The sequence below is a fragment of the Dendroctonus ponderosae genome, unplaced genomic scaffold (assembly GCF_020466585.1).
Source record: "Dendroctonus ponderosae isolate FM_Combo_2020 unplaced genomic scaffold, Dpon_F_20191213v2 Dpon_F_20191213_8, whole genome shotgun sequence".
Lineage (NCBI taxonomy): Eukaryota > Metazoa > Arthropoda > Insecta > Coleoptera > Curculionidae > Dendroctonus > Dendroctonus ponderosae.
This window is the reverse complement of record NW_026019016.1, coordinates 9,569,491-9,581,520: the sequence shown is the minus strand read 5'-3', so window position 1 is coordinate 9,581,520 and position 12,030 is coordinate 9,569,491. Positions and strand designations below refer to the sequence as shown.

Here is a 12,030-nt window from a genome sequence, read left to right as displayed (position 1 = left end):
TTGACTTTTCAAACGAATAATCTTCAAGCACGTAACAATCATTTCTTGTCAAATGGAATTAGCCAACTACACGGTAACAATTTGGGCCTGGTTGTTTTGCTTGCTCTTGAAGCCAAGGAAATTAATTAATTCAAGTCACGTACATCCATGCAATAAATGCTCGGGTTTTCTAAATTCTCAACCAATTATTTCGTGTTTAATTGGTCAAGGTGAGCCATTAAGTTAAAATTCGGATCAGCTGCGGAACGCTTTCCAAATATTTTACTAATAAAATTAGTGTATTCCCAGTGCTAATGAGGTATTTACTCGAAAGTAATGTATTTATTAAGCTCAACTTTCAGCAACTGTAGTTAAAAGGTTTTGTTCGAACTTCACTTGCAATTAAAATGTGTCGTTTCCATTATAGATCGGATAGCCAAAATATGCTCATTTTATAATGAGACAGTCAGAAATTCTATCGGAATTAAATGATTTAATTTTCACTTCGCTTACCGTGGCAACTTCAATCAACCACTAGCCAATTGAATTACTATAAATACTGAACAGTGGCTTATTTGTTAAAATGTAAATTTGTAAATGTACTTGAATTGATTTCTAACTCTAATACTTTACTCGGATCAACAGAGCAATCCAATTCAATCGTAACTGAACTAGAAAAGAATCGGTAACTTTATACTGGTTTAATTTTTATTCGAAAAATAGTGGATCAATTTCGAAATAATTGTCTCGTTGTAACTGTAAAGCGGCTTTCAGTATCGGTTTTGTATGAAATAAGCAAATATTGTAATTGCGCAATTGTTTCAATTTGATTCAATATCAAACTGCAATGGACGTTTGCAATGGACGTTGATCAACTTAAAAAAATTATTTCAAAATTTATATGTTTTGAATTTAATTTGTAAATTTACACGGAGACTTGGCCGTTCGTTCTCTTGTTCTTTGTGAACAGCCACAAGGATTCTCTATATACAACATTTTTGTTAACGTGTAAATCCCTGAAAGATAGAACTTTGGAAAATGGATCGAAAGCTGTCTTTAAAAAATTAGACGACACCGAAAGGTTTGAGATAATGTTGTCTAGATGCTTGAATAATAATATTTGGGGGCGATAGAATATACATGTTACAGGCCGTATGTGTTAAACCGGCAGTATATAAAATGACTAGTCGGTATATAAACGGACTGAAGATTTGAGTCCATATGGGTAACAAACTTGTCCTTCACCAAAGGGACTAGTCGGTTAGTAAAAGGTCTAGACTGTTTAGATACGGTCCAACTTCGACTAGTCCATATATAAACAGACTACAATGCGGTTAATGCAGACTTTATGCAGTGTTAGCTTGGCATTTATTTTGGTTCTAGCTTGAAGTACCCTTAATCTTAGGTGTAAGAATAGTTGAAGAATTTCGGTGAAAACCACTTCAAATCGATTGAAATTCCGGGAATTGGTCGGTGACCTGCAAGGCATCGGAAGTCATAGGAAAAAAGGAGGCAAACAAATTTCACCTAATTAATTAAAAAAAATTTTTTTCTGTTTTTTCTTATTGTGACTGAACCAAAAGAATGGCTTGAATTTGAAATCATTCTCTACACTTCAAGTTTTCACCGTTTCAATATTGGGAAGTAAATCTAATTCCACTGAAGTAAGACTGGCTGCTTCTACAGTTTTGTATTTCCTTCAACACCTTCCTTACCACTTCAGACACAAATTCAATTTATTTAAAACGTGGCGGCTAGAAAAATAGTCAGTCAAAATTAAACAATAACACAGGTGCTTGGTTATGGCCTGAAAAGCCACTAAATTTGTGACGCAGGTTTCGAAACCATTTCGTTTCTCGACTCCAGTCACATCTATTCGATCAGAATGAGCTATTATGAGGCGAATGGCAAAATACAGGCTGCAATTCCGCATTCGTGACCGAAATTTTAAACTCTCTTCAGATCGTTTATTCTTTACTCACAAAACAATATCGAGAAAGGCAAGGTGGGTTTCAAAATTTCATACAGAGGTTTCCATTCAAAATCCCAATATAGAAATTAAAAAAGTGGAAGTTTCGGTATGTCGTAAATGTTGAAAAGTTTAATACAAAAAAAGCAATTAACTGATTATGAAACAATCATTATGGCATCTAAAGAAAGTATTTTTTGCAATTGTCTGACAGGGACTTGTTAAGCAAAGATCGTTTTCTGACCACCATACGTTTAAATAAATATATTCGCTTCAATATTGAAACTATAAAGTTCTGCGTAACTGTGTAATATTCCTTTCATCTATAAACTCTCGCTGAATTGCAGAACTTCAACAATATCTGTTCCAGGAAAATATAATAAAACAAACACACCCAAATTCCTTAAAGCACCGTCACAAATCTCTCCTACGCTACGCTGCTTGGTACGATAAACAAAATAGAAAATAACTGCAGACATCCAAGATACACAACTTTTAAAATATGATGCAGGTAAAGCGATTTTCTATGAATTATAATAAATCTTGAGCATAGCGGGAGAAAATCGATGACACTTCTTCTTTCAGGTCACATTTAGCCGATCAGAGTAAATTATTATAGAGCGGACGACAAAATACAAGCTGCATTCGTTTTACGTGCTTCAAATTTTAATAATCCCAAATCACTCGATTCTTTGTCTTGCCAATATCTGGAACGCTTTTATCTTGTGCGGAGGTTTGATAGCGTTCCACTGACAAATGAAAGCCGCAATTGAGAAAATTGGGATGGTAGTCTGTGAATATTGACAAACTAAATGCAGTCATTTTTTCCCATTACGTTTGTGTCCGAAATCAGCCAATAAGGTTCTCGATAGTTGCATTCACTGATGTACACTTTTCAATTTTCAAGATTTTCTAACGATTTTAAAGATTTCATTTATGGTAAAATTTATTAAATTTTGTAGTTTAACTCTCAGACAGACTTTTATTCAATTCAAATGACCCCAAAACTGATCAACATGAAATTGGTTTCTAGTTCGCGACGGCAAATAAGATACATTCAATGATTCATACACTGATTACTTGCATATTACACACTTTTGGGCTACTTAATATATTTTACTTTTTCTATTGTCACTATCAATATTTATTGCGGTTTGCGACTTTTAATGGTACGTTTGATGATCATAATAAATAGAATCGATTTAATCCAATTGTACGAAAAAGTTGTTCCGAGACTCGTGAACATTTTTCAGCGTAATAATGGGATAATATCGACGGAATAACATGAACGCAAATATGCTACTAAAATTTGGTAAAATTGGTAATTTGCCATTACGTTCTTCCGTCATTAGCAATGTTTATATTGAGTTGAATGGACATCCTAAAGGAGCGTTTCAAACTGGTGAGATTAAACACACTACTTGATACAGCCGGCTTATGAGAATCAAACCATTGGAAAATTAAAACGGGAATACGGACTAGCAAAAAAATGAAACATTTTTACAAGCCATTTCATAGGTAAGCTGTATATTGATTATTATTTTCACATTTCCGCGACATCGGCATGAAATTGACCGTAAAAATTTATGGGCGTCGTAAATATCAAACCTAATTGAGCGAAGACATATAATGGGAAGGTCAACGAGGATTTACTTTTTGTGTGGTGATTGAACCTGAAAACGGTTTCGTAATTTATCGAAAAGCTCTTTTATCAACTGAATCTAGAGTATTCTAACTAAATTAATACAATTTAGGGTACTTACGTCCACATGAACTCCATCAACTTTATAGGAATTGGATTCTGGCCGCAATTTTGGCACATATCTGTAGAATTCTTCGTGCTCTTTATACCACTTTACAGAATATAGAGTGTCATTGCCTAAATCGTAATCGCACTGCAATTGGGCTGTTTCACCTGGCACTCTGTATTGTGGCACATTTACTCGTACCCATTTGAAATTATTCCCTGCTGAGTAAACCACTGAAACAAAAATGGCGAAATAAGTACCGAGAAAACAAAAACTTAAAGCTAATTCATATATTGACCAAAAATATACCAGTGTGACACAGAAGATAGTCATAAGAAATGGAAAATTTCGGTCGCGCATTCTCTTGAATACTATAAATAATTTTCTGTTTTAATAATTTGCATATTGGAAAATTCTTAAATCGTGTAAATTTTCTCATCTAGATCAACTACGAGCTCTATATCTTCAATTTATATTGCCCTCGTTAAATTCAGTTATTTTTCAATTTTATAAAAACGCCATGGATTAAAATATAAATAATACCTCGAATCTAATCAAACAGGGCCATACTAGCAAATAAAAAATATTTAACGATGGCTTTTAGCGAATTAATAAATAAAAAATTTTGACGCCATTCACATTTACTGAGTTTCATATCAAATATGAGCAGGGACTTTGAAATTTATGGAAAATGGCTGCGATTTCGACTGATAAGCAAACGTTATTCCTTTTAATAAAAACGTATTATTGGCACTAGAATTTTTTACATTTGGCCATTTTTTTGTCATTTTAAATAACAATTATAGTTTTCTTCTTTTGGATATCTACTGCATAATTTAATTGCTTATGTTGTCTTCATGAAAAGCGGTATTCAGTGCTGGATATGTGCTGCAACGATATTGGAAAAATTAAGGTTTTTGCTATCAAAAACATCGGCTATATCATCTAGTTTATAATGGATATTATCAATAGAAGAGATCGAATAATGCCACATGTTTGTGAACGTTCACATTCAATATCTCCAGATTACCATCACAGACAAATTTGGGAAATAAAATAACTTGATTTATTGGACTATTGGACAGTATCTTTCAGCTATTTATTACGTTTGTAGAACACATAACAATAAGAAAAATGAATAGGCATAAACTGTAGAAGACTGAACCAAAGTTATTGTCAATGGTTTGGAGAAACTTTTGAATATATCTAATATATTTTTCCGTATCGCTCAAATATTAATTCTTCTATAGTCTTCACAGCATGGACAAATTTTTTGTTGTTTTTCAGTCACGGGCCTCTGCAACATGCAGAAGCTTAATTGACGTTTTCTTATCATTGAATTTAGCCTTCGGATTTTTCGTCGTATTTTCGATTGTTTCGTTTTCATCGTAATTCTATGTGTCACATTTTCTCCAAGCTAGAGGTATTTAATCAATTGACAATTTACGTTTTTAGGTCGGGCACAATAGCAAAATCCTGAATACAAAATTGGGTGTTCTATTAATGAAAACACTGTGTTAATAAAAAATTGTTTTCATAGGAAATCGATCTTATTATAATAGTCTGATTATCATAAATGCCTACTCTAATTAATTATAAGAAATATTTTCATGGAATGGTATTCCATATATTCATTAATTATGGCATCAAGGAAATGTGCAAATGAATTGCTAATTTTCCCTTTGTGTTGGTTTCGAACTTGGAGCTGCCGTCGAATAAATCATTAATTCTCTTACATCCATTTCCATGTTTGCATGTCTGGAACTGCTACCAGTCTGTCTTTATTTTTGCTAATTAGTGCGCCTATCTGTTCTATTAAATCCACCAGATCATTAATTCTCTTTGATTTTTGTGTTTTCAATTCCAAATTACATAGTGGCTTGACACTCACTTTAACCAAGTAGCGTCGACACAAAAAGATTAAAAAACCTAAGTGGCTTGTTATTGCTTTGGAAATTAGTTCACAATTGTTGTTGATGACTGCACTGGAAGAGTTATGGCAAAAGCTCATTTAGGTGCTCGACATAACTTGATAGTAATTACAGCTTCTGAATTATCGCATGGCTAATGTAAATTCCGGGCCTTAATTGAATTTGCAATAATTTTGATTTAGAACACTGTGATGTTGTTGAAGTGAGGCATGGTCTAGTCAATGACACAACTTAACACAAAAACTTTTGAAATTGTGCATTATATCAAGTAATTTGAAAACAAACATATGTGTTTCCGAAAACTGTGTCGATTTATTTACTTTGAACTTCACAGTAAAGCGTAAAATACGACAAGTTTGGCTTTGCAGGCTATGGATCTTATAGGGACATTTATTTTACCATAGTTTCGTTAAGACTTGCAATTTGGAACAGAAATATATGTGACTCACCGGGGTTCAAAAATAAAACTGCATTTTCTCATTTTAGTTCACGTTTAAGTGTATCTAATGTATAAAAATAAAAAAAACATTTGCCATTTGAAGTTAGTTTGGGCTCTTAATTGACGTTGGGGTTAAAGCTGAAAAAAATTACTTAGTAACCTACTTTGATTCGAGCTGAATATTAAATTATTCTGCTTGTTAATAGTAAACTTTATTAATAGCGTGCACATTCCGCACTTTATCTAATAAAGTACGTACTATATCAAGGAAAGTGTCACGCTCTAAAATACGCATAGTCGAGCTGTGACTTGTGTAGTTTAAGAAAAATGTAAAATAACGTTTTTTTTGCAGAAGAATTAAGATTTATGGAAAATAAAGATTTTCATTTCTTGTTTCTGTTATTAAGTGTTTGATGCAGATCCTTTCAAAGACACAAATACAGATTTTTGTTATTCTTTTAACGTCTTTAATTTCGAAAAACCTGCAGCAAAAATGATCGCGATAAAATGCGATTTATTGCGATGGACATCATTTTATTTATTTTTGTGTTAAAAACTACCGATGATTAACAAATCTTAACAAACAATTATTAAATTAACAAAATTTACATCCACCGGAATCCCATATTTAAAAAAATATACGTACGTATTTTGTGTTTTATATTGCCAAATAGCTTGCAAAGCACGCGCCCTTAGTCATCGACGTTGAAGATTTTATTACTTACTTATATTACAAAATAAATTAAAAATTCCAAAGAACCTCGTATTTCCAAAGCCTAATGTTATTGAATGCCTGAAACCAAATTTTAATTTAATAGTGAATGTGCGCTTTTCGGTGGTATTTCGCGTAATATGATTAGCCTCTAATTTTATTGAAATAAAATGTCGACACAAAAGTTTTCGTGCCGTCAGAAAATAACCCCACCGTGTGTAATAAATTATAAAGTTGTAAAGGAAAAACCTTTTGCTTGCTACTGTCTAAATTATTTTTATAGAGCTAATTTAATTGAGATGAAACCTGCTGTGTAAATTTATAAAATATGCTTTTGGAAAGTGAATTTTGTTCGTAATTATTTGCAATTTACTGCAAACCTTCCAAAGTACATATATATTTGCGGAAATTTAAAGATGATATAGGTGCAATGCTGAAAAAAGTTAATTGAGCTTGACATAAGAGAAACTGATGAGTATAATTAACATACTGAACAGGGGACTGAGCTTAATGAACATATGAAGTTTAATGTGATTTTGTTACACGTGGCATATACGAAGCCTGAAAAAATTCGATTAAATTAAAAGTTGCAAACTGGTCTCTAAATGGTTTCGAACAATATTCGAAAAATTAGTCTAAAATATATGTGTTTTAATTTACTACGAACCTGGTCTAGACATTTGAAAATTAAGCTAATCTTAAAGGCGCTTTTTGCGTGATGTTTTTCACTTACCCTCCACAAAACCAACGAAAAGAAAACACCACAAAAGCTTCATTAAAAAATATTCCATCTTTTATGTCACTCAGAATCGTTTCAAAACACATTAACACATAAAAACCACTCGCGCCTTCTATTGTTACAGTCTCTCCCCATGTAAATACGGCTTTTGTGTCAAGTAATTAAATTTTCCGACTGGAACGGGCCGTTTTCCAGTTTTTCTTTGTTCCTCTATTAAGGCTTTATTGCAGCTGCGGAAAGTGTTCCTTCACCAATTCGCTTCTTCGACCTCCTTTTCAATCGGGTCACATCTGTAACAAGAAAAAACGGTTTTAGCAATTCGGTTGTGGACAGGAAAGCTTTCACAGCTGCCTCAGTGCTTCTTTTTGTTGCTGCGGAACAGTAGAATTATACCATTAGGGCAGTCAGCAAACTAATCCAAACAGACATTCAAATGGCACTTTCACAGTGCTTTTCAAATAGATATTTTTTGGATGGAAATCTTGAATAATTAAAGTAGTTTGAACATATTTGGCTGTTTGCTACTAACATTTGCATATGCATCGATGGAATGCTAGAACAGCAGATTTCTTCAAGCGAAACGTTCATGCAAGATTTATACAGATGTCGTGGAGGTTTCGTATTTATTAATTAGGCTAATTTGTATAGGACGCTTTAGAACGTGTTTCGCGTTACTTTAAATCACTTTCTTATCGTATCATGCAACTGTGGCTTTCATTTTTGCATAATTTCAGAGTTGCTATATAGATTATTTTTATTTCGATTTCTATTTACATTTTTGCTTTGATTTAGAGTTTTGTTAACTGCAGTTCACAATTTCTTTACTATTTCTCACTGGCACATATGCAGTGAAGAGTAGCATATACAGGGTGTCGCAATAAGGATGGTAAGGGGCTGTATCTTGGACAGTATGTGTTGTAGTGATCGGAAAAAATTGATAACAAACTTGAAGAAAATAATTTTCTGGAAATCATTGTGAAATTTCTTCAGATGACCACTTGATGGCGAAATTGCAAACGGTATTTTAAAAAGTCGATTTTATACAGAAATTGTCCCTATAAGTGAAACATCTAGTAAGTGTAGTCAAAAGATCATAAAAAACCGTCCTACTGTCCTTATGAACTTTTTTCCTAATTTGTCAAATAAAGCGTGGGGGGAGAGTCAAACCGCTTAATTCAAAGAATGCTTTAACTCCAGAACGGCTTTACCGATTTCAAAGTTTTTACTATCAATTGAAAGAGCAATAAAAACTCTACAATATGTGATATAACAACAACCTTACTCATTTTCGAAAAATCCGCTGTTCGAAAAAAATTCTTTGTTTTAATTTTTCACAAAAAATTCGAAAACTACCATCAAATTATTTTACACGCATTCGAAAGCAAATGAAAAAATGAACCAAACCGCAAAAACCGCATCTCAAAATAATTTCTGGGACCGATTTAATACTTGAAAATTATAAGGGTTGCCTAATTCAAATAATTAAAGTAGGAATTGTCCCTAAAGTGAAACATCTAGTAAGTTTGAAAATAGTGCGAAAAATAAAACAATATTTTTTCTTCTAAAGCCTACCTTAATTATTTGAATTAGACAACCTTTATTATTTTCAAGTATTAAATCGATTCTAGAAATTATTTTAAGATGCGGTTTTTGCGGTTTAATTCATTTTTTCCTGTGCGTTCGAATGCGTGTAAAATAACTTGATGGAAGTATTTGAAATTTTTGTGAAAAATTTGAACAGAGAATTTTTTTGGAACAGAGAATTTTTCGAAAATTATTAAGATTGCTTTTATATCACATACTGTAGAGTTTTTATTGCTCTTTCAATTCATAGTAAAAACTTTGAAATCGGTCAAGCCGTTTCGGAGTTGCAGGTTTCTTTGTGTTAAGCAGTTTGACTCTCCCTCCACGCTTTATTTGACAAGTTAGGAAAAAAGTTCATAAGGAAAGTACTACGTTTTTTTATGATTTTTTGACTAAACTTACTAGATGTTTCACTTATAAGGACAATTTCTGTATGAAATTGACTTTTTAAAATACCGTTTGGAATTACGCCATCTAGTGGTCATCTGAGAAATTTAAAAATAATTTCCAGTAAATTATTTTCTTCAAGTTTGTTATCAATTTTTTTTTCGATCACTCTACTACTACTCTACGATCATACTTTCCAAGATACAACCGCTTACCATCCTTATTGCGACCCCCTGTATGTCTTGGAAATTGGTTAGTTAAACCGAGTTTTTCAGTCTCGGTTTATCCTATCCAGGCAGTTTAAATACGAACAGATTTTTCTTGCTATTTTTCATAGGACTTTGATAAACCGTTCACATATATACATTTCGCATTCATTGGCCCAACAACCTAGTGCTTTGTCATAAGGAGAAAAAATTGAATTAATTTCCAAAATTGAATGTCTGAAACAAATACTTTGAAACAAATGGCGGTTTATTCTAGTCACATGTAGTTGTCCCACTAGGATGCAAGTTGCGCCTAAGGGTTAGAATTTTTTTTAGTAAACCTTCCTCAATGTGCAGCAATAAATCTGTCCATGGAGACAATTAGCCAGTGTCTTAATAAGGAACAATCTGACATGTGCAGAAAAAAATCGTAATCATTGCGCGTATTTTCGAATCCACATGACTTCTACAAAATGTAACCATTCTACTTAACTTAATGATTAGCTAACGCTGATCATAATATCTGATGGTTGAAACTTCTTGAGCCACCTGGGACCCTCATATGACACTGACTGGATGGCCAGGGTGTAAGAATAATACTGAGTCAGCCCCTTGTAGTGTCTTTTCTCGCTGTGCTGCTTAATTCAATCTATAATAGAAGACACAGGGGTGTCGCGTTGAATGATAAAGTTGAGCACATATATTGGCATCACTCAGTTCCGATATCTCTGGAGTTTATAAAGGTTGGATTCGGTAGCTGAGACTCATAGCTCCAGATTGGCTTAAGTAGGTCTGTAAAAATATGCTTGTGCCCTGCTAGTTGTCTATGCAAATGCATATTAAGGTATTCTCCATCTTTGGTTGATTATTTTAAGTAGTTATCATCATAATTAATTTCTAAAATATAACTGATTTCTAATCTTAATTGTATATAGTTCTTCTCCTTTGATGCGATTTTTTTAGATCTTGTCTAACGAAATGAGAAACTCAATTGTTCTACTTTAGTCAATTGCTCAGTATCCGTTACTTTCAGCATACATTCTGATTCAGTCTGAGAGTGTCATTATTTTACATTTACAGAACATATTTTGTCGTCAATAATAAGAGAAATGCAAGCTATTTTCAGTTTATGAACTGCTGGGCACCCAACACTTTACAGTACCACTATCATGTTGATACAAGTGATAAAATGACGCACTATACTAGAATTAGGGCTGTTTTTAGGTTGCTGTTTTCGAAAATTGGGTGCACATGTTACACAGAAAAATACAAAAGTTAATTAAATGAAATTTCATTAATAAATCTGCAAATGGGCTTCGAGCAGGCAAACAGGCAACAAGTTACAATCGTTTTGCATGTTGACAAAAATCCAACTGTTTCAATCATTAATTTTATTTGGTGGAAGTTGGATCGGTACAAAACAACAACGATGTTTCCCTTTTGATGTTTAATTTGAACAGTTTTATACTTTGATGCGTTCCTGATCAAAGCCAGATTGTCAGTTTAATCGCGACGATTTTCGGAACAATTTAATATCGCCTTTTAATGGCAATTTTAAATAACAGTAGCTAACTATCAGTCGATGATTATTACATGGCAGCTATTTGTTGCATTTGTAGCAATAATGAGAGAGCCGTTCTGTAATTAATACGTATCCAGTTTAAATTATTTGATTTATGGAAAAAACAAAGTTAAAATTCTGTCAATCCACTATTTTTTTTTATAAATAAAATGGTTAAATTAATTAATTAAATAGCGAATCATGAGCAAGGTGAAACAATCAAGTGTCGAACAAGTAGTAAAAATCGATTATGTTATTGTGATTTGTGGAAGGTTCCAAACCTGAAGTATAGTAGGTACTAAGTCTTCACTTGAAATCTCGTTGTATTTTACAATACTTTTAATGTCGAATTTCGTGTGATTTTCTGATAAAACCGCAGTCGTGTTTGGTAAAACCCGATCAACAAAGACAAGCATGGACTTATATGTTTAAGTATCTGGTTGTAATCAAAGAATATTTGGGTACGGTGTTTGAATGTTCAATTTTGCAAAACGATTCCCAATTTTATTGGCAAAACACGTTCTTCAGCAAATACGATGGAATTAGTGCACTAACCTGATAAAACGCGATATTCATATGAATTATTTCACTCGGCCATTATGCATATTTGATCCGAATACGTGATGGATTGAATAGCAATACGAACTGAAAACTCACCCTTTCCTGACTAAAAACGCTAAACGAGTGATGTCGATGCATCAAACTTGTGACAGCTTCAACTCATGTGTCCTGCAGGATAATATGCCATTCCGTTTTTACGGTTCATTTGAGAACA

At 33.0% G+C, this 12,030-nt stretch overlaps 1 protein-coding gene across 5 annotated transcripts in view; it reads right to left on the bottom strand.

The window, feature by feature from the left end:
• Nucleotides 1-12,030, bottom strand: part of LOC109546387 — a 111,852-nt gene that overhangs the window by 40,775 nt on the left and 59,047 nt on the right. For 2 of the 5 annotated variants that reach the window (XM_048669203.1, XM_048669207.1), the window contains exons 1-3: nucleotides 11,811-11,953; nucleotides 7,512-7,807; nucleotides 3,712-3,929 (exon numbers count right to left, since the gene is read on the bottom strand). In XM_048669203.1, coding sequence (XP_048525160.1) covers nucleotides 3,712-3,929; nucleotides 7,512-7,569 — 276 coding nt within the window. In that variant the 5' untranslated portion in view covers nucleotides 7,570-7,807; nucleotides 11,811-11,953. Of the gene's footprint in view, nucleotides 1-3,711; nucleotides 3,930-7,511; nucleotides 7,808-11,810; nucleotides 11,979-12,030 lie in introns of those variants that run through there. The other 3 variants (XM_048669205.1, XM_048669206.1, XM_048669204.1) reach the window with 2 other exon arrangements.